The sequence below is a fragment of the Benincasa hispida genome, chromosome 3 (genome assembly GCF_009727055.1).
Source record: "Benincasa hispida cultivar B227 chromosome 3, ASM972705v1, whole genome shotgun sequence".
In the NCBI taxonomy this organism is placed as follows: Eukaryota; Viridiplantae; Streptophyta; class Magnoliopsida; order Cucurbitales; family Cucurbitaceae; genus Benincasa; species Benincasa hispida.
The window spans coordinates 50,333,226-50,356,361 of record NC_052351.1 but is presented as its reverse complement, the minus strand read 5'-3'; the positions used below and the strand labels follow the sequence as shown (position 1 = coordinate 50,356,361).

At 36.0% G+C, this 23,136-nt stretch overlaps 2 protein-coding genes across 3 annotated transcripts; one reads left to right on the top strand and one right to left on the bottom strand.

The window, feature by feature from the left end:
* Positions 1-217: 217 nt before the first annotated feature.
* LOC120074739 (amino acid transporter ANT1) lies at positions 218-3,244 on the top strand. Of its 2 annotated transcripts, none has more exons than XM_039027962.1 (3): positions 218-520; positions 1,412-2,059; positions 2,770-3,244. In XM_039027962.1, the coding sequence occupies exons 1-3, from the start codon at positions 308-310 to the stop codon at positions 3,175-3,177; spliced, it is 1,269 nt and encodes a 422-aa protein (XP_038883890.1). In that variant the 5' UTR covers positions 218-307; the 3' UTR covers positions 3,178-3,244. The 2 variants fall into 2 exon arrangements, with proteins under 2 accessions (XP_038883890.1, XP_038883891.1); XM_039027963.1 differs by having other exon boundaries at positions 370-506.
* A 3,144-nt stretch (positions 3,245-6,388) lies between these two features.
* On the bottom strand, positions 6,389-22,633 carry LOC120073896 (rhomboid-like protein 15). Its single transcript, XM_039026805.1, has 13 exons — positions 22,436-22,633; positions 20,974-21,139; positions 19,925-20,228; positions 19,534-19,566; positions 19,326-19,417; positions 19,157-19,230; positions 12,268-12,362; positions 12,109-12,178; positions 9,447-9,592; positions 8,251-8,299; positions 8,124-8,180; positions 6,833-6,907; positions 6,389-6,737 (listed from the first exon to the last, which is right to left on the bottom strand). The coding sequence occupies exons 1-13, from the start codon at positions 22,457-22,459 to the stop codon at positions 6,732-6,734; spliced, it is 1,191 nt and encodes a 396-aa protein (XP_038882733.1). The 5' UTR covers positions 22,460-22,633; the 3' UTR covers positions 6,389-6,731.
* Between the last annotated feature and the right edge of the window lie 503 nt (positions 22,634-23,136).

Below are 23,136 nucleotides of genomic sequence, written 5' to 3'. Positions count from 1 at the left end.
CATACAATATCAAAAAGAAAAAAAATATAAATAGATATAAAACTCGTACTCTCGTTTTTTGAAATTAGAGGTTTAATTTTCCTATCTTCGGAAAAAAATAAAAAAATAAAAAAAAGAGACCAATCATATATACCCACACGTGAGCTATAAAACGCTGGCAAATCAAAGAAAAACGTCACACAGATTTTTTTGAGGGAAAAAAAAAAAAGCTATAACAATATTTTATAAATTTCATTAAAATAAAAGGTTTTAAGAAGAGACGTAGAAAATCCTTCTTCATCGTTCATCTTGAAACCATACCCAAACAATGGAGCTACCCACCGATACTCTACAGATTCCTCTGCTCAATTCTTCTCCACCGACCACTTCCACTCTTCAAGCTCTTGCAAACATAATCGTCTCCGTCGTCGGCACCGGCGTCCTAGGCTTGCCTTTTGCTTTCAGAATCGCCGGTTATGCTGCCGGATCCTTTGGCGTCTTACTCGCCGCCGTCGCCACCTACTATTGTATGCTTCTTCTGGTTCGTTTCGTTTTCTTATTGTTTTATATTTTTAGATTCATAGATACAACTGGATTTACCTGTTCGGTTGATGGAATTGGATCCATAGCCTTTCGTGATTGTGGTAAGGTGTAGTGTTAGCCTGTTTGGTGAATTTGATTTTTCTGAATTCGAGAGAATGTTTTCGGTGCTTCTACTTCGCTTTCTTTCTACACTATTAACTAATGAACAGTTTGAACGTTGTTGTTCGCCTAAATGTTTGAATTATTATTGTGTTCGATTCCTCGGAATGCTGTATTTTTCTTCTTCTTAACTATTGAAATGTTTGAATGCTGCTGCGTGTGTAAGTGTTTGAATTATTGGTGTTGATTCCTTGGAATGCTTTTTTGAAGTTGTATATGTAAACGTTTGAATGTTGTTGTATGCCTAAATGTTTGAATTATTGTGTTTGATTCCTTGGAAAGCTATTACGGTTAGGTATAGTGTTAATTTGATATATATATATATATATATATATATATATATATATATATATATATATATATATATATATATATATATATATATATATATTTCTTAATTTTCTCTTTTAAACCTTGTTAGCTATTGAAATGTTTGAATGCTGTTGTATGTGTAAATGTTTGAATTATTGTTGTTGATTCCTTGGAATGATATTTTGAAGTTGGGAGTTCAATTCAGTATTCTCGTTTCGTGGTTACATTAAGGTATACTGTTGACCTGTTTGGCTAATTAATTTTCTGAATCTGAGAGAATCTGTTCGGTGATTCTACTGCGCTTTTCTACTACATTGTTAACTAATAATAAGTTTGAATGTTTGGATTATTGTGTTTGATCCCTATGTAAGGGTTTTCTGAAGCTGTAGTTTTGTTCAATTTTCTTGTCTCATGTAAGGTGAAGTGTAGGGAGAAATTAACGTCACAAGGACAATCCAACGAATCAAAAACATATGGGGATTTGGGATACATGTGCATGGGAAACAAAGGTCGATACCTTACGGAGTTTCTCATTTTCTTCGCCCAATGTGGAGGCTCGGTGGCATACCTGGTATTTATTGGACAAAACCTTTCATCTGTATTTCAAGGTCATGGCATCACATTATCATCCTATATATTTTTGATAGCAGCAGTTGAAGTAGTGTTGTCATGGATTGGAAGTCTTGCTGCTTTAGTACCCTTCAGTATCTTTGCTGATATTTGTAATGCAATAGCAATGGGAATAGTGGTGAAGGAAGATATACAAAAAGCAATAGCCGGTGGAATTTCATTTAAGGAAAGAACAGCAATTACATCAAATTTGCGAGGTTTGCCATTTGCCGGAGGGATGGCAGTGTTCTGTTTTGAAGGATTTGGCATGACATTGGCTTTGGAGTCCTCTATGAAACACAAGGCTGCATTCCCAAAAGTTCTTGGTCAGGCTCTTGTAGGAATAACCATTGTGTACGTTTTGTTTGGATTCTCTGGATACATGGCTTATGGTGATGATACAAGAGATATTATCACTCTGAATCTCCCCGATACTTGGTCTACAAAAGTAGTTCAGGTAATAATCGTTTCCGATGCGCTAATAATTTCTCAGATTTTATTATTCTTCCATGGTAACGTTTAGATAACTTTTCATTCACTTTCCACCATATCCTCCTCTAAATGAGGTTTCAGAATTAGACAAGATCAATCCCATTTGTGTTCTTGTACTCATTCACGTCTTTGAGGGTTAATTTAAACTTATGACCAGATCTCCTCTCGGGAATAAATTATAAATCATCAGCTAGCTGTATGCTTTGTCATTATGTCACATCACATGTTGCCCGTTGCAAGTTGAGCCGAATTTGTCATTTTCATGTAGTTGTCCGTGTCCTTATGCATGTGCTGCTGATTAAATTTATCTCTTTTATTTTTCTTTTTTCATTGCTCGATTAGTTTCTTTGATTTGAGGTATTGTCAATGATCGATGGAAATATATCGCGCATTTGCGCCTTTCAGTTCAACAGTCGAATCATCTACTGCAATTTAACAATTAACACCACCTTTTTTTCACAAACAAATTAATGAACATTCAGAATTGTGCATAAGCAATGTTGTCAAAAGAATCTTTCTGATGCTATCAAATCTCGAGTTTTTTTTCTCTTCCTCTACTCTAAAAGGCATGGATTTTAGGATTCTGATCTGTCTTTCTCTGTATTTGCCTTGCATCCGTATGACGTTTGAGAAAATATTGCAAATTTTCTAACATGAATCTTAAATGTGCTTCAGGTCGGATTGTGTGTGGGTCTAGTTTTCACATTCCCTATAATGTTGCATCCGATTAACGAGATTGTGGAGGGTAAGTTGAAACAAATCAGCTGGTTTGAGAAGATTGAAGACAATGTTAATAATATATTTTCAGGAAAACGAGCGAATGCAGCTAAGTACATCAGTCGGATGATCATCGTGCTTGGATTGGCGATCTTGGCTTCATTTGTTCCAGGTTTTGGTGTTTTTGCCTCACTTGTTGGCAGTACTATATGTGCTTTAATCTCATTTGTTTTACCTGCCATTTTTCATCTTATGTTAATGGGTTCTTCTCTAAGCTTGGGGCAAAAAGTTTTGGATCTTTTCATTTTGATATGTGGATTGCTTTTTGCAGCTTATGGTACTTACAATTCTCTTGTTGGTATTTGAGCTGCTCTTTATGTGTAACTTTAATTACATTCTTATAGTAAAATGGCTGTTTGTACACTTTGCATTTCCTTTTATAATTTCTCTTTTAGGTTAGAGATTAGCATATAAACAGGACCGTAAGTCTTTAGGGGGTAATTTGGGTAATTTGCTCAGATGCCTTTTTTACTTTTCCTTCATTACGTAGAAACATATTCATTATTGAAGTTTATACGTTCTATCGAAAAACTTTATTTTCCTCTTTTTCTTTTCTCTGTCTTTCCCTCTCTCCGTCCCTTTCAATGTTTACAAAACTCCACCCATCGAAAAAGAAGAGAAAAGAGAATTAATATTAAAAAAAATAAATTTCTTTTAGGTGTTTAACTTCTGCTTTGTTAAATTGATTTTGATATATTCCAAAATCTAAGATGGTTGTTTTAAGTGATAAAATTACTGGAACTATTTTTAAATATAGCAAAATGTCACTATATAATGATAAATATTGATAAATATATATTAGAGTCAATGATAAACAATAACATTTTGCTATATTTATAAATAAGTTAGCTCTTTTTCCTATGTTTAAAAATAACTCCAAAATCTATCTTACATTTATCTTGAATTAACTTTAGACATATTCAATTTGTTACATTTTCATTCAATCCATAATCAGTAGTGAATTAATTGGTATCTATAATATCAGACATGTATCATATACCGATACTTTCTTCTTAGATACGTATCTGATGAGCGATTTGATGTATATATTTTTACGCTTACTTTTTTTAAAGAAAAAAAAAACAAATAACTCATTTAATCATTTTCAATCTAAAACTAGACAACCTATTTTTTTAAGCAAGAGAAAATGTAACTTCAATGTATCAGTATCCTCGTTTTTTAGAAATATATATTAAAATAATATATAAAAAATGACTTATCCTTCAACGTATCCGTATCTTAGTTTTTTAGAAATTGACGAATCGTCGTATTCAATTATATCTGTATCGTGTAGTTGTATCCGTGTATGTACTTCATAGATCAATACTATCAACATTTAAATGATGTTTAATTGATTAACTGTCAGTCTTTGAAATATGTAGTAAAAGAAAAAAAGAAAATAAAAATATAATCACGTTTAATATAGCAAATTTGTTATTTAGAAATTTTCTAAGAAAAATGTAAGAAGTAAAAACATTTTGATAGAAACAATCGGGTTAATAAAATGTTCAAACAAAAATGTATTTCTAAACAGATGGTACTTTTTTTCAAGAAGGAAAATGAATTGGATTTTTTTTAATTGCACAAGAAACTAATATTAGGGTTGGCAACGGGGTCGAGACGGGACGGGGGAGGGTCCCCGTGGGGAAATTTCCCCTCATCCCCGTCATTTGAAGGCGGGGACGGGGGCGGGGATTCCTCGTTTCTCTGCGGGGATTCTCCTACTAATTTCCTGCGGGGAATCCCCTATTAGATCCTCGTGGAGATTTTTCATTTTTTTCTTTTAATTTTTTAAGTTTGAGCTTGACTTTTGAGTTTAAATTTATAATTTATATATTCAATATTGGGCTTACAACACTATAAATCTATAGTATACATTATAAACATACATATAAATAAGTTATTTTATATATTATAAATATATATTTATAAAATATTATAAATATAACTATATAAAATCAGGGTCGGGGTCGAGGTCGGGGCAAGGATACCATCCCCGTCCCCGCCCCGTCCCCGGACGGGACCCCGAAACAATTCCCCGATTTGACTCCATCCCCGATCAAACCGGGGATTCCCCACCCTGATCGGGACGGGCCCCGCAGAGAATTTTGCCAACCCTAACTAATATAGTTTTAACAATATACAAGTTGCAAATACAATATTAGATTTCACTACATTTATTTTATTTTCTAATAATGAAATGTAATACATTGAATATATCTAATATTTGACTTATTAATGACCTATACAATTTTGCTTAGGTTAAAACATGTGTTTGACAGAGGTGAGCTAGTTGACACGGTCTTTCCACCCTAGAAGTTGGAGGTTCCATCCTTCATCCCACAGCTTTAAAAAAATATGTGTTCCCAATTCAAAGTGGACTTTGGGGTCAAAGCCTAGACCAAAGGTAACCCTAAACCCTAAACCCTAACGAAGAAAATGAAGAACTTAAAAGTTTAAGTAATGATTTTCAGGATTCAAAATTTTAATTTATTTCGCAATACAGAAATAAAATAAAACAATAAATAATATCAAAACCATATTAAAGCCAAACAAATCGTACCGTGAGCGAATTCCTAAAAATAAAATAATAGAAGTACCTTCAAGAATAGTCCCCATTCCTTGACTTTCAAAATAGTATCCACCTAGTCTTAACATTTTTAATATACAATATAATGGAACTTCCAAGATTACGTCTATATAATCTTTGTAGTACAAAATGTAACTTTAATCTATTAAAACGTTTTAGTTACATTTTAAATATTCATAAGCAAAATTAAAAGCTACTTCTAGAAACCCTTGAAAAGATAGTTTTACTTATCTCTCGTTTCTCCTACTTCTGGAACGATGGTAGGATAGACCTCTCTACTCTATTTTCTTCATTTATATCAACCACTTTTTTCTCTCTTATGTGAATCCTCTTTCTCCTTTGTAGGAGTTTAGTTGTCCATTGTTCATTAGGAAAACAATGAAAATCACTTTTTATCTCTAGTGGGAGAGTTCCACTTTAACCCCGGTAGAAGGGATGTTAGTCTTTGAAGTTTTAGGGTCTGTTTGGATTTACTTAAGAAAAAAAATATTTTTTCAAAAAACTCATTTATTTAAATATTTTTTATCAATCCAGTTTAAAATACACTTCAAAAACTAATTTTTTCTAAAATTACTTATTGTTTAAATTGAACACTTAAAAATATATTCCAAACAGACTATCAATCCATCCACAGACTTTCTTGGTTCCTTTTTTCATCATTTGAAGATGAAATTAAGATCAAGTCCATGTTTAAAAGGAACATCTTGGATTGAAGATCCTGATGATATTTATTTGATGTATGATTTTGCAAGCGCAATTTGGCGGTGTTGTTTCTTTTTCATGTTTAATTTCGAGGGATTTTTTCTTCACTCACCCTTTTGTAAGAGGAATAATAGAATAATAGAATTTGCTAAACTTGTGCCATCTTATAGCCTTATAGGGCCTTTAAAAGTGGGAGAAACAATAGAATATTTGGAGCTATTGAAAGGTCTTTAAGTGATGTAAGGTTCTTTCTAAGAATCAGGGTTCCTCTTTGTACGAAGTTATTTTCTTTTTAGAGCCAACATACCATCCTTTAAGGAAAAAGACAAAGGCAAAACAAAACCTAAAAACAGTATAACTATGAATCTAATTACATTTCAATCAGCCTTTCCTACTTATAAAGTTTTACTCACAATTTCAAGATTAGGCACATATCCCCTAAACCTAAAAGGTTTCCTAGAAATATACCACACAAAATGAAATTACAGCCAAGAAAAACTGAAGAAAATCCCATGACCACTGAAAAAAAACTATGGCATAAGCTGAATTACTTGGTTGCAATTTTCAACTAATCCTGCAGAAAATCATTAGTTGCCATGGTGAGTGGAGTACAGACACCAAATCAGTAACCAATCATGAATTTATGCTAGTCCTGGAAGACAAACATACCTTTTGGCTCATAAGAATTTCAACTGCTATATTAACGTCCCCGTCCGCTGCTGCTAGTGCAACTTCCACTTGGGTCTGTAAACGTTTTCAAAATATTTCGAGTCAATTGTTGTCACTGTAATAGCATAGACTGCTATGTTTTACATGTACCTTTCTTTTTTTCAATAAAAGTATAAAGCAATGTTAACCATGTGTCAGAATACAAGTGGATTCACAACTTTAGGAAACAAAATATTCTTTTAGAAGTTGATCGAGTTGTTAATTGTAATATAGCCTTTCAAGAGTAGGAAGTTGGAGACTATCCAATTAAAACTTAACAAACGCCTAACAAAGAGTTTTGCAGGCTTGAAAGGCAAGGTCATACATAAGAGTGAATGCAAAATGAAAGGCATCCAAAATCTAGACAGATCTATATTTTTTCCAGAAGCATACGGAAGCCTCTGATCAAACTAGCAATTTGTTTAGTCATGGTCTCTCGAATAGAATCTTCCATCTCTGATTAATGAGAGAACTAAATTTATATACAATGTTTTAAAAAAGCCCTCTCGGGCACGTGCCAGGCTTAGAGCGCAAGTCGGCCCCTTGCCTTGCAAAATAAGGCGCGCCTCAGGCACACGCCTTTTGTGAAGTCCCAAGGCTCAAAGCCGAGTCTTGGCCTTGGGGCTTTTTCACTATTTTAAAAAAATAGTAATAATTAAGGGTTTTCCTTCTTTATTAACTTAAAAAATCAAGTTTACTAAGCTTAAATGCAAAATTTCTTGTGTTTGGGATCTTTTTTTTCCTCTATATTTCCACTTCAACCATGTTTTCTCCTTTTAATATAATATTTTTATATATAGTGCGCTTCAGAAAAAAAAAAAGAAAAAAAGAAAAAGAAAAAGCCTGCGTCTTTTACTGGCTTGCGCCTACACTCCAGAGAGTCATTACGCCTTAGTACACCTCGGCATTTGAAAACACTGTTTATATAAAATGTCAACGTCTCTACACAAACCCAGTCTCACGAAAAAGTACATATCTTGCGGAAAAGTACATAGGTACATGGTCAAGTCTAAGCACGTATGGCACGAAATCTTCACTAATAGAGATAATCGACAAGGCTACTAATCTCGGTGCGAACCTTTCAAGTATGAAAACCTTACCTCTCTAGAACTATTCTAATAATATGGTATTGTAAAGATTAGAGGACAGAAGGACGGAAAAAGAGTACTAGCAATATAGTCGCACACTTCACAGGAATATTTTAAATGTAATAAAAATGGATTATTGCAATGACATCGAGTAAAAAAGTTACCTTTTCAAAGCCCATCGATACTAATTTTTGAATCTCTGCATCAGAGGCAACTGATCTCTGCAAAAAGTTCACAATTAAGCCAAAGATACTCTGGAAAGAGCAAATTATGCAGGAAGTCGAGTCGAACCTGGTTTTGGATTGGGGTTGCTTGATCTACTACTGCACTATCATTGTGCCTAACAAAATCATCAAGTAAAACCTTATAAGATGTTGGAGGTGAGAAAATCAAGCATGGCAATCAAGTACGGATGTTTGTATCTACCAAGGATTAAAATATCGATGTCGATATCGATATTGACATTTCAATTTTACAGATATATCGAAAAAAATATCGATATCAAACAATATTTCTGTATATCACGAATTTCATAAAATTTATTTAGATTAATAATTAAGTTGTTCTTACTCCCAAACTAAGTTATGAATAGTGTTATTGATATTCTGTACATATTGGACTAAATAGATGACATCTTTTATGTTTTACAAGCATTAGTAAAAGATGTTGGACATATCTATGGATATTTAATATCGATATCGAACCCTTCGATTTATGAATATATCGACGTATAGACGTATATTTTCATCTTTGGTATCAACACTTATAAAATGCTTCTTGAAGAGTTTAAAGCACTTCTTTCAAGTTTTCTTGGATAAAGCACCTAGTAGGTTTTATGCCAAAAAGTAAAAGACTATCAAATATTTACAAGGAGCATTCTCAAACAGACCCATAGTAAACATATATGACATATAAATCTCTAGTTTTCCATAGTGTTAGATTTCCATAGATTTCAAATACCAGCATGGACATTTTTCATTGCTCACTGTACTGCATGCCGAAATTTTCACTTGGACCAATTTCGAAAGTCAATACATCATCAACGTCTAGGATTGTAAAGTGAATAAGTATGTCACCAAATTGTGATTAAATTTGCTTTTAGAGTTCAGATTATACATCTCTCAGGCCGAGGTATACATCATAGGACAAATATAAAATGAAAAAAATATATATTAAGAAAAAATAAAGTACTTACCCCTAAACTTCAATTTTCATCCAATTAGACCCTAGACATATTTAAACGTTGCAACATCTACCCTCTATTCAATTTCAGCTAATTCCACCCATTAATGTAAAAATCTCCCTAATTTCAATAATACCAATTTTTTTTAACACTTTTGATTTGATTAATACACAGATTAACCATAGAATAGCTTCACCAAAACTCACAATTTAACAAAAAAAATTAGCGCTATTGTTGGTTAATTGATATAACTTGGCAATTTCAGAGGTAAAAATTGATTTTCTTTTTTCCAACATCTTATTACCTTCCATCAGATGACTGACGGTTTGCAGAACTCCTATCCAATAACCTAGTCTGTAGGTTAAACTCTGAATCATCAGCAGAAATTGTTTGGTTTTGAGCGGAACCAAGTGTTCTTCCACGTCCAGGAAATCTGCTGTCTTGTTGTGGCTGTACCACGTCAACTTTCCAATAAGAAAATCTTTTTTTTTTAATAAGAAACAGAGAATATATTCAAAGAGGAGCAAAAGCCAAGGGCGGGGGATGAGATGGCACCCCCCCCCCCCCAAAAAAAAAAAAAAGAAAAAAAAACACTAATGTATAAGAGCCTTCCAATTGTCGAAAATCATGGAGAGGCTACAATTATAAAAGAATTTAGTGTAATTGGTGCTGTATGTTGACTAACAGTCCAAAAAGAATCATTCCTTTATTTCCAAATGCACCATAAGAGGGCCTGCAAAGCGCATCTCCAAAGAATAATCCCTCTAGCGCTGAAAGGACTACCGTGCAGCCCACCCAACATCCAGTCATCAATTTTGCTTGGGAGGCAGCAATCGATCCCAAAAATACTAAATAAGAGAGTCCACCCCTTATAAGCAAAGCCACAGTGCAGGAAAATGTGATCAAGGGCCTCCTCAGTTCAAGCATAAGCACAAACAGAAGGGTTAAGAGAGGAGTTTTTAAGCTTCCTTTGGAGCATGCCATGAGTATTTAGGCTTCTATAAGCAAGATACCAAAAGAACTTCACTTTTTTGGGGATTTTGAGCCTCCAAACGAGACTCACCATGGGAAGGGAAGAGTTTCTCTGAGTGATTTCAAAAAGGTTTTTCAAGTTGTGAACTTCCCCCAGGAATCTAAATTCTATTCAAGGCAATCACGGTCATTCTAGGGCATCCAAGCGTTCAGAGATTTCCACCACAACAATCATATCACCCAATTCTCTATCCAAAACATATCTTCTGAGGCCAAGATCCCAAGATTGATTAGAGGCGCACCAACAATCAGCAATCCCAACATCCTTTTTCAAGGACAAAGTAAAAATGTCAGGAAATTTTTGAGCGAGGGGTTGAGAGTCACACCATCTGTCCTTCCAAAATCTGATAGTTTTCCCATCACTGACGATAAAATCCTTGAAGTAAAAAGACTGCTCTTTATGTTTAAGAATTCCAGCCCAAAGTCTAGAACTTCTATCCCTCTTTGGATTGTCTGTATACCACCCGAGACCATTCACACCATAAATAGCAGCAATTATACGCCTCCAAAGGGCATTCTCTTTGTGGCAAAATCTCTGGAGCCATTTCATAAGGAGAGCAATGTTCTTTTGATGGAGGGATCCAATCCCAAGGCCTCTGTAGACAATAGGGAGGGAGGTAGAGTTCCAATTTACAAGGTGTGTAGTGGGATTGGAAGGACCCCTTCCAAACAAATAATGATCTTCTCATGATGATTGATAGTAGTAACCAGAGCTTGCATAAGTGAGAACAAATAGCACAGAAGACTATTAAGAACCGAATGAGCTAGAGTCAGTCTGCCACCTTTAGAGAGGGAAATACCTCTCCATCTATCCACCTTCAATTTGAACCGTTCCTCTAGGTTTTTCCAAGCTTCCTTGGCACTTTGATTACCATCGATAAGAAAGCCCAAGTAGGTGAAGAGAAGGTTGTCCACCTTGCAACCAAACTTAGTGGCATAAAGATTCACTTCCTCTCTATCAAGGTTAATACCAATAATGGAGTATTTATTAACATTAAGAGACATTCCCGACCCCAAAAGAAAGAGGTTGACAACTTTCCAATAAGAACATCAAAATTGAAAATAAACCAAATATTTAGGTCTAATTTCATAACCATTTTGTTTTTAATTTTCTTCTTTTGGAAATGAGAAAAAAATATTTGTCAAAAAATCCATTTTTATTTGAATTCTTTTGATAAAAACGGTTTAAGATACACTTTAAAAATGTTACCAAAGCTTTTTTTAAGTGGTTGCCAAACACTTCAATTTTTCCAAAATGACTTATTTTCAAAATTAAACACTTGAAAAATTAAACTAAACACACCCTTAGTCAAATTCCCGAAACAAAAATAAATTTTTAAGAACTACTTATTTTAGTTTTCAAAACTTCACTGTGTTTAAAACATTTTTAAAAAGTAGATAACAAAACAAAGAAACTCATGAGTGGAAGTAAAAGTAGTGTTTATAAGCTTAATTTTTAAGAACCAAAAACTAAAAACCAACAGGTTAGCAAAAGGAGCCTTAATGACATCCAAAAGAATAAGAGAGATCTTAGTGATCTATTCACAATTGCAACGAAGTTTCCACAAGCAACTCCAAAAGCTTGCACTGCCCTCCTGTCTTCAATCTTCATCTACACTCTCTTGCTAACTCCTAACAAACTAACTCAGCAAGTTATAACTGCCAAGATAACTAATCACCCTAACTAATTACAAAAAAAAACTAATCACCCTAACTAAATAGTGCCAATGATCAACCTAACCACAATGCAGTTCCTTTCTAGCACTCATGAACTACTCAGCATGTTCTCTTCGAATGATTTTGTTAATAACCTGATTCTGTATTGTATTGGTGCTAACTCATGTTTCCCTGTTCTATCTACTTCCCCATTCTACATCAAAAGCCAAATCATACATGTATAAAGTAATTTTAACCATTTTAAGAGAATAAGATACCTCAGTAACCGTCTCTCTGTGTGGCATCCATGAAGATAAGTTTCTCCAAACATTTGGAAAGGAGAGGCCACTGTTAAAATGGAAAAGGTAAAATGGATGGAAATGTGAATATATATGAAACTGGGCAATATAATACATATAATCAGCGTAAGAATTTACTTGGACATGGTATTTTGGCCAGAATATGTTGGAAGTTGAGCAGAGGGATTTCCACCAGTGCACAAAATAAATTTATGTCGCCTCACACAGGAAGACTACAAAAAAATTTACCATTATGAACCAAAATCAAGGTTGTTACAGCAAAGAAGATAAGCAAAGAAAAATAGATCATTTCCTCAATTAAAATTAAAAAGGTCAAAAATGAAAATGGAACATATGCTACCTCCTAACAAGAGAACTCAAGAACATGAAGAACAAACAAGCAAACTAAAAGATAGAATTGTATTGCAATATCAATGAAGAAATTACAATATACTACATAGCCTTTCGAGAAGGCTACTCTCCCAAATTTCCCACAAGGAAACCACTACCAAATTCTTCACACCCTTACTCCCAACCTACTTCCTCTATTTATAACTAAAAAACCTAATCAACTAACTATGTACTAATTTTCCCCTTCTAATACCCATACAAATATTCTACTAACAATTCTACTATTTTCATAACTAGGGGCCTAACATATGCATAACAGTATCTACAGTTAATTGATGACCAGGGACCTAAGATTCAGAAATTTACTGAAATTTTAATTAATTTTAATACTTGTATATGATTTAAGAATATTTAATGACTATAGATACGGTTGAAAATAGAAGGCTTCACCGTTTAACCCTAAGGACATTTTCATAATTTATTTTCGTGCTAAGTTGTATTAGGGTTTCCTACCAGTCTATTTATACTTTTGCCCTCTCTTGTACGTATTATTAGAAAATAATTAAAAATGTTCTATATCATGGTTTTTTTCTCCTTGTTCTAGGGTTTTCCACATAAAACATTGTGTGTTCATTTCTTCTTTTATTTTCAACATGGTATTAGAGCGTGGCGATGAAACCCTAGCCGTCATCAATGAAGATCAATCAAGTGAGTCACAATCACCACCAGTCGGCAACAATGGCGTTACCGCCGCTGACATAGCCACCGCCGTACAAGCTGCCATGGAACGGTATTTTCAGATGACGTATCCATACCTCCTCCAGCAGGCGCAACAGTCAAGTTAAGCCCAGCTAGTCGCATTCTCAATCGAGCCGAGAAGCACCCAAACAAGGCCGATCCAGCTAGCCACGCTCCCAGTTGAGCCGAGAGGCCTTCAGACGGCGCCAACCCAGCCAACTGCTATTCCGATCGGGCCGAGCTACCTCCAGGCAGCGTTGGTCCAGCCATTTGCATCAGCCCAGCCAAATCCACTCATCGATGCCTTCGAACAAACCCAACTCCAGCTGATCCCAGCCAATCCTTCACCTAGCCGAACCCTAGCTTCAACTAGCTGCAACCCAGCCTTCAGACTACTCTAGCCGTCTTCGATCACCAGTCGGCTTCAATCAAAGCTTTGACCAGCTACGCCATTGCTGGTGGTCTGGTTCCGATGGCTCCAAACGGCAGTAGCTATCCCCCAACGGTGTCGAGCGGCAGCACCAGTAGCCAACGGAGTAGTTTTGAGGGTGGAGAGTCCTCTTCACCATATCTCAGACAGCAACCCGTATAGGCAGCCACCACAGACCATATGGGTTTTATTTCAGGCGAACAGGGCACTACAGACCCCATGAATCTATCCGAAACAGAGGTCCAACAACAGTTCACCCATCTTCAACAACAGATAGCAGCTCTTGAGGCAGCCCTCGGGACAACCACAAATATTCAGTCAACCCCGGTCCACTCAGACCTTCTTCCAATCTACCGATATATTTAGAAAATCCGGTAAATTCTTTCCTTCTTTACCCACAACAAATTTCTTGTCTGGTTCAATGGAAAATTTTGTAGGATTTATTAGTGGGGAGAAGTTGAATGGCCAAAACTATTTCTCATGGTCTCAGTCTATCAAGATTGAGGAAACAGATCGGGTTTATGATTTTTTTGCTGGTTTGAATTCAAAATTCGATATGGTGCATGGTCGGATATTGGGACAGCGACCGATACCCTCCCCCATGGAGGTTTGCTCAAAGGTTCGTCTTGAAGAAGACAAGTCCAATGCCATGAATAACCTTCTTATTTCTCTAACAGATTCCGCTGCGTTTAATGCAAAGTCATCTGAACCTGATGGTGATAAGCATAATAGTAAGCCTCCTCCGGTATGTGAACACTACAAGAAGCCATGGCACATTAAAGATCAATGTTAAAAGTTGCATGGTTGACCACCGAATAGTAGACGGCGTCAGTCACATGATAAGTCAAATTCGAGACGAGCACTTGTGGGTGATTCAACAAATGGTAATTCTCAGCCTCAATCTCAGGTGAATAATCAGCATGATTCTGGTGCTGTCGGTATCAATGCTATTGCCCAGTCAGGTACGATTCAATCCTTTGGTCTTATTAGTATTAATGGTAAAAAGTCGTGGATTCTTGATCGGGAGCTACGGATCACCTAACCAGCTCATCTAATCAATTTATTTCGTATTATCCGAGTGTTGGCAATGAAAGAATTAGGATTACAGATGGATCCTTCGCTCCTATTGCAGGAAAAGGTCATCTCTCCCCATTTAAGGGTTTGACCTTGCAAGATCAACATGCCCCAAAAATATCCTACAATTTATTGTCTATCAGTAAAATTACAACATCGAGTCTCATTTCAATTCGATGTTGTTTCATAATGTTGATGTTTCCTCCTTGAATTGTGATGTGTGTATTCGTGCTAAACAACATCGAGTCTCATTTCAATCTCAACCTTATAAACCATCCAAACCATTCATTGGTCCTTCACCCATCACCACCTCTACTGGCAAACGTTGATTTGTGACCTTTATTGACGATCACACTCGTCCTACTTGGGTTTTTCTTCTTACCGATAAGTTTGAGGTGTCATCGGTGTTCCAACAGTTTTATACCACTATGGAAACTCAGTTTAACACAAAGGTTGTCATCCTTCATAGTGACAACGGGCGGGAGTTCTTTAACAATACCTTTCGTGAATTTTTGGCATCTAAAGGAATTGTTCATCAAAGCTCTCGTGCTTACACTCCACAACAAAAGGGGATCACTGAACGGAAAAACTGCCACCTCGTTGAGGTTGCTCGTTCCCTCATGTTGTCTACCTCCCTTTCGTCTTACTTGTGGGGGTGATGTTGTCTTAACTGCAGTGCATTTGATTAATCGCATGCCTTCACGAGTTCTACAATTTTACACTCCTCGAGTGTTTCAAAGAGTCGTATCAAACCACACGTTTTATTCCTGATATTCTTCTCCTTGTGTTTGGGTGTGTTGTCTTCATCCATACTCATGGTCCTAATCGCACTACATTTACTCCCCATACCCAAAAATGTGTCTTTGTCGGATATCCCCTTCATCAACGTGGATATAAGTGTTACCACCCATCATCCCGAATGTATTTCGTTTTGATGGATGTTACCTTTCTTGAGGATCAACCCTTCTTTCCCGTTAGTCATCTTCAGGGGGGGAAAGCTCTAGTGAAGAACTAATTGGTCCAACTCTTCTATTTCATTAGAGTCATTCAAGTCACTCCCTGAACCTATTCTGAGCATTAACGATATTGTCCTACCTACCAAACAAGTCTCGTTGATAACATACTACAGGAAGAATCTCAGGAAGGAAATGGTGCCACCTGTTGTTGTTTCTCTGGTTTCAGTCCATGAGCCAGATCCAACATCAGCTCAAGGTACTCGTACCCTTGTCTCTAATGATATTGATGTTTGTGCTAAGAATGATATGTGTAATGAGGTGAGAATGTAGAAGTCTTTGACAATACCGACGCTTGTACCAAGGAGACCATGTGTGAGCCGATGCAGCTGAAAGTGACAAGTCTAAGGAAACAACCCCAGAAAGTGATATTGTGGTCGGTGAGGAAGAGTGAGTGGAAAAAGTACCAGAGGTAGAAACTCTATAGCAGGAGGATGGATGTGGGGTTATTGATGAAAGGTCAGATAGAATAAAGAGTCATAATGCCTCTCTTGATCTTCCCATTACTCTGAGGAAAGGTACTAGATCTTGCACTAAGTATCCTATGCATAGTTATTTGTCTTACTGTAATTTGTCCCCTAAGTTCAAGGCACTTACTACAAGCCTGGATACGATAACAATACCAAACAGTATACATGTGGCAATGGAGATTCTTGAGTGGAAAGCTGCGATTATGGAGGAAATGAGAGCTCTTGAGAAAAATAATACTTGGGATCGTGTTTCTCTTCCTAAAGGGCATAAGACAGTTGGATGCAAGTGAGTGTTCACTATAAAGTATAAGTCTGATGGAACTCTTGACAGGTACAAGGCTAGGTTGGTTGCTAAAGGGTTTACTCAAACCTTTGGGATAGACTACTCAGAGACTTTTTCTCCTGTAGCAAAGCTAAATACCGTCCGTATTCTTCTGTCAGTGGTCGTAAACAAAGACTAGCCAGTCCATCAGATCGATGTGAAAAATGCATTCCTTAATCGTGAGTTAGAAGAAGAAGTCTACATGAGTCCCCCTCCAGGTTTTAAGGCTCAGTTTGATCACCGGGAGTGTAAACTAAGAAAGTCCCTGTACGAATTGAAAAAATCTCCAAGAGTGTGGTTTGATAGATTCACTACCTTTGTTAAGTCCCAAGGTTATGCTCAAGGGCACTCTAGTCTATTCATAAAAAGGTCGGTATCAGGGAATATTGTTGTTCTTATTGTGTATGGGGATGATATTGTTTTGTCAGAGGATGATGCCACTGAAATTATCAGGCTTAAAAAGAAAACGGCTGAGGAGTTTGAGATTAAAGACCTTGGGAGATTAAGGTGTTTTCTAGGAATGAAAGTAGCACGGTCAATAGAAGGGATTTCAGTTTCTCAACGAAAATATACACTAGATCAAATAAAAGAAAGAAACAAGTATGACTAGATGTAAGCCCGTGGATACTCCAGTGGAATTTAACACAAAGCTTAATGATTTTGTTGACAAAGTTCCTGTCAATGAAGAAAGATACTAACGTCTAGTAGGAAAATTGATCTACTTATCCCATACTAGACCGGATATATCCTATGCTATCAATGTGGTGAGTCAATTTATGCAAGCACCTTACGTGGAGCACATGAAGGCTGTGAAACAGAATCTTGAGATACTTGAAAACTACTCCTTGTAAGGGTCTGATATTCAGAAAGAGCGACAACAGATGTATTGAAGCTTATACTGACCCTGATTGGGTCGGCTCTGTTATAGACAGAAAGTTGACGTCGGGTACTGTACCTTTGTGTGGGGTAATCTTGTTACTTGGAGAAGTAAGAAACAAGGGGTGATTGCTAGAAGCAGCACTGAAGCAGAATACGTGAAGAAATCTGGTTGAAGAAAGTTTTGTCAGATCTCCATCAAGATAGTGATTGTCCAATGAAGCTCTATTGTGACAACAAAGCAGCGATAAGCATAGCAAACAATCCAATTCAACATGATAGGACAAAACACATGGAAATAGATAGACAATTCATCAAAGAAAAACTGAACGGTGGCAGTATCTGTATTCCATACATTTCTTCTGCTCAACAGATCGCAGATATTCTCACAAAAGGATTACTCAGGTAAAGATTTGATTTTTGTGTTAGCAAGTTGGGTCTTATTGATATCTATGCCCTAACTTGAGGGGGGTGTTGAAAATAGAGGGCTTCACCGTTTAACCCTAAGGACATTTTAGTAATTTATCTTCATCCTAAGTTGTATTAGGGTTTCCGACCAGTCTATTTATATTTGTGCACTCTCTTGTATGTATTATTAGAAAATAATAAAAAGTGTTTTGTATCGTGGTTTTTTCTCCCTGTTCTAAGGTTTTCCACGTAAAACATTGTGTGTTCTTTTCTTCTTTTATTTTCATCAGATACAACTATTAAAAATATAGAGTTTTAAGTTCTAAAGAAAAGACCTAGATAATGATCCTGAATTTTTTTATAACTTTTTTTATTTTGTGATAAGAAATCACTCCCATAAGAAAAAATGAAAGGACAAAGCAATGCCGTGCAAAAGACCAAGGCCAACTAACAAAGGAAAAGAAACCAGAAAAAAATCAAAAGTTAAAACAAGTTAGGACAAGATTTTGAGGGAGATGGGGTGATGCCCAAAGGAAGCATGAAGTGTTCAATATCACAGACCACTCAACATCATTATTCTACTCTCCAATCCTGATAGGTTGTAAGGCTTCTTTCTCTTCAAAACTGTTACTTGAATACTTACTCTGCTAGACTTGTGACGAGATTCTTTCACATCAACTAAGTCAACTAAACTTGCATGTTGGCCCTAGTCTTAAAGATTCAACCATATTGTCAGACTTTTGGTGAGATAATTAGACTTGTGGTCATGAACATAGCTTGAAGCCTTGAACAGTTGAACTCCTCCCTCGAGGTTGGAGGTTCAAAGCTCCCCGCCCCACAAAGGGAAGTCACACTGAACCTGATGGAAGAACTTTTTACTGTGGAGAATACTTTATCCCCCACAGATGCATCCCAATTGGCAAACCATTTTCTGAAGTTTGTTGCAAAATAAATGGCAAAGTGTTGCGAAAGACTAATAAGGGACTATTCATATGGCTGTTTATACCGTTTGGACCATCCGCCAAAGACACTTTCACCATAGTAATAAACCAGGTTCTAGAATCTTTTCTCAAACTCTCTGTCATTCTTTATTTTAACGATATTACTAAACTCAAAGATCACAAAGTATATGTTAATCTTATAAAATGTATCTTCAAGGTTTCGGATCTTCTTCTTGGTTTTATTGCAAGTGGCAAGGACATCTATGTCAACCCCTACCAGTGTTCAGGCTATCAGAGATTGGCCAACGGAGAAACTAGTAAAGGTACAAAGTTTCTTTGGTCTAGGCTACATTTACAGTAATAATCTCATTTACCATCCATTGCCATGGCAACAAAATACTTACAAGCAAAGAGGAGGACTCCATAGCAGAATAAAAGGACGTTCCAGGTAAAAGAAAATTTAATAGCCCATAAATATCTGCAATGTTGGCATAAGAGAATCAGCACCTTTAATTCCACGATATAATATGGAAAATTTAGCCTAAGAGATAAGCACAGATAAGAAAAACTGACATGCAAATCCAGTCATTATGCCACATAGGTGCCCTAGAAATGAGACGTTTGTCATTAGAAGCTGGAACACCACCAACAAAATCCACACATACCTAAACCAGGTCAGAGGTCTTCAACCAATTATTAACGTGGATACACATAATAGTTTAAATTAGTTACCATTTAGCATATTTTAATATTTAAGCATATTAATAAATATTAAAATTACCATTGAGCAGGAACACTAAAGAGGCCAAAAACACTGCAAAAGAAAGGGCAGGGAAAAGAAAAGTGTGTTAGTTAACCTAAATGCACTAATCAATAATGGAAACCACCATATACAATGGTATTATTATTATCAAAACATGTCTATATAAAAGAATTATCCTCCAAATGTTGTACGTGTAAGACTCATAAGAAAAATGGGTTATCTAATAGAGCAAAGAAAATAATCCAATTTTGAGGCCCAAAGGAAAGTTCTCCTTGCTATCTAATCTAGAGTTTCATTTAACATGATGCCTTTGGACATCAGAGAACTATATTTTTTTTGTATCAATGTTCAAAAAACAAAGCAAAGACTAAATATCATGCACTATGAGTCATTGATTAAAAAGACTTACCTCCTGGATTGAATACCACTCAAACTTGTCTCTATAACAATCAATGAAAACAAAATTCCAGAGAATCCTATGGCACACTCATTCATAAAGTTGTCATAATGATGAAAGGGGTTATGAGCCATGACAACTGCGATGGAAAGATGAATAATAGCATTGCTTATGGCTAGGAGAATTGTCAGGTAGAGCATGCGGATTGATCCCATGATTCTCTCTAGTTCAGAACCCAAAGGCACTAAAGCCAACATGTTGAATAAAACATGAAGTAGTGAGCCATGAAAAAGAATGGACGTAAAAATCCTGTAAACTGCATGGCAGAACCAAATAGCATTAAGATCCATGAGAAGAATTGGCCGACTTCAACAATAACCAACTAGCAAAGTAAAAAGAAAAAATCTTATGAATGAGTGTATACTGCCGTGTAATCATAACAATCAGAAATTATAAACTAAGAAACATAGGTCCCATTGCAAAGTGAATTATGAGTATAAATTATGATACCAAGTATCAGTTCAGGGTACAAGTAATTTAATTCCTTCTATTTCCATACCCTGAGACAGTACTCCAACTGAACATGAAGAGAAATTGACCTTCATTTAAAAACTATAGAACACAAAATTTTTAAACAAATGTGCTCAATTAAGTAGGAGACTGCTCTACATATTGCTTGAAAGAATGATCATAGGTATTGGCTGGTTCAAGATAGTTGTCCATCATAAATTCCAACATAACATGGTGGCATGGGCACCCTAAACTAGAGTTAACATTACAAAATCTAATTCAGTTACAGAAACAAGATAGATTTGTTTAAAGGCAGTTCCAATATACTTGTTTAACGTTTACTACAAGGCCCCAGGTCCTTAATTGTGGTCACTTGAAATGATGTCAGAATCCTAAGAATCTCAAATTGAGCATTGGTTAAATTCTAGCACCCTAAAACCATTTCCAGAGCATTAAAAAAATCACTATAAAAAGGGATTTAAGAGAGAGTGAATAATAGATTCAATGATACGAAAGGCAACCACTACAACCTGAGAAAAGGAGGAATGTACCTTGAAAATGTGATAGGATTGCCGCAGGTAAGAAACATATTTCGACAAATGAGTCATATCCAACCAAGAGACACATCAAGTAAATGGTTCCACAGATGAGCATAATAGCTGAAGTAAAGAATGGAATGCCTTCCCACCATTGTCCCACCCTTGTCGGCACTCCTACCTATCAGCCACCAAAACAAAAATTGAGGTGGTCTTTTTTATTCTCTTTTCTGCTATACTAGGAAAAACATAATGATGATACTATCAAGCTTATGACTTAGTTTTAAATATCATTAGAAGTCTATTTAATTAATTTTCTTGGATAATTATAATTCAGCTAGTATACACAATAGAGTATAAACTAGTTGTTTGCCTCTGGCATTAATTATTAAAAAAAAAATTTTCTCACTATTATCATGAATGTGGATAAGCCAGTAAGACCATGCTTAAGGTTACGGGTCAACTAGCTTACATACCAGTATTCCATGAATAAAATAAACATTATGTCGAGGAGAATCCCTTGAAGCATACAGTCAGTTTACATTTTCCTTTTTTGATCTGTTTATTTCCTGAAGCTTGCAGTGGGAGACTGGATTTAATTGATATTTGAGGTTGCCATCAGAAACTATACAATGCAAGGAACTCAAAAAAAAAAAAAAAAAAAGTGCAGTGATAGAGATTGGGTTTTACTTCAGGTTGCAACCCTATAGACTCGCCAGAACGATTTGAAACTAACGCTAAAAATAGGTTTCAACTGCCTGAAACTCTCGTAGCCATCGTCACAGTCCATATGTATTATTTACTAAATAGCAAGATTGGCAATAACGTTACTCTCCAAACACAATTCCAACAACCGTAACAAATGGAAGTGGGGCTTTTCCCTACTCTATAACACCTCACTGGACGACCGGAGAAAAGAATGGAAAGGAAAAGGCCTTCCAGTTGAAGCAGCTTCAAAAGAACATAAACATGATGGTTGGGCCATTTTCAAACTTCACCTAAAAGGACAAAGGTTCACTTTGAGAGGGAGGAAATTACATCAAGATTTTGACTTAGTCCTAATTCTTACTTGAGGTTTGTGTACTTCTGCATTTTTCCAGCTGAGATAGCTGTAACTCAGCTGCTTGACATTGGCATCAGTTATCAACGTTTGGATCTCTCAAGGCATAAAGTCATTTCCTTATATGTACAGTTTTGGGAGTGCATCAAACACTTAATAAATCAAACTACGACGGCATTTAAGAACTTCCCAGTTAATTACGCTCATCTTTAAAGAAAAACAATCAATTAAGCACCAACTTTTCAGAACCCCAGAAGAGTTATTTTCCTCCAACTCTTATAGCAACAAAACAAACTTCATATTGTGTTAGTTTGGCTTTACAGGTTCGAATTCTTGAACAGAAATTCAAAGCTCTGGACAAAATCAGGCCAAATTGAAGATTACATTAGGGGAAAAAATACTAATTCAAAAGTTTACCTCGGTAACGATGTTGGATCTCATCCTTTTCCTTGCAAATTCCCAGTAAGTCTAGAGAGTTCTTGAAGCAACTGCAAACGCTTTGAAGATTGAAGATGATATATAGGATTACAAATTTAACGTATTTCACGTAAACGGGTATTCTTTCAAAATCTTGTGGGTCTCTTCGAATTCATTAGCTCGAGTTGTTTTTCCCCTTCTGTCCTCTTAAATAAGTTTTCCCATAGCTCCTTAATTAAACATACCCCCTTCCTGAAAAATAATGGACATTTTTCCAAAAAAAAATTAACGTTTTTTAATAATTATCGACAAAAATATAATTCAACCGAAGAAAGTGTAAAAAATAGGGTAGTGAAATCGTGAACCCGATATACGATTACAAATAAACCATGTACTTGGTTCACGATTTAACCCAAATCGTAGACGAGGTCCACGACTTCCTTCCACATCACGTGAAGCAGTTACTGACTTGACGTTAACATGTCATATGATTGTCACATAACTGGCATGCAACATTGCCCACGTAATTGTGGACCGATTCACGATTTCTTAACTCGTGTACCGGATACACGAGTTAGAGGTCCCAAAAACCCCAACCCTTCCTTCTCTGATCAGTTCCTTCCTCTTCTCTAATACTTTTCTTTTTTCCTCTCTGCCCAACCCACCATCAATTGTCATCTACTATTAGTCGTTAGTCGTCC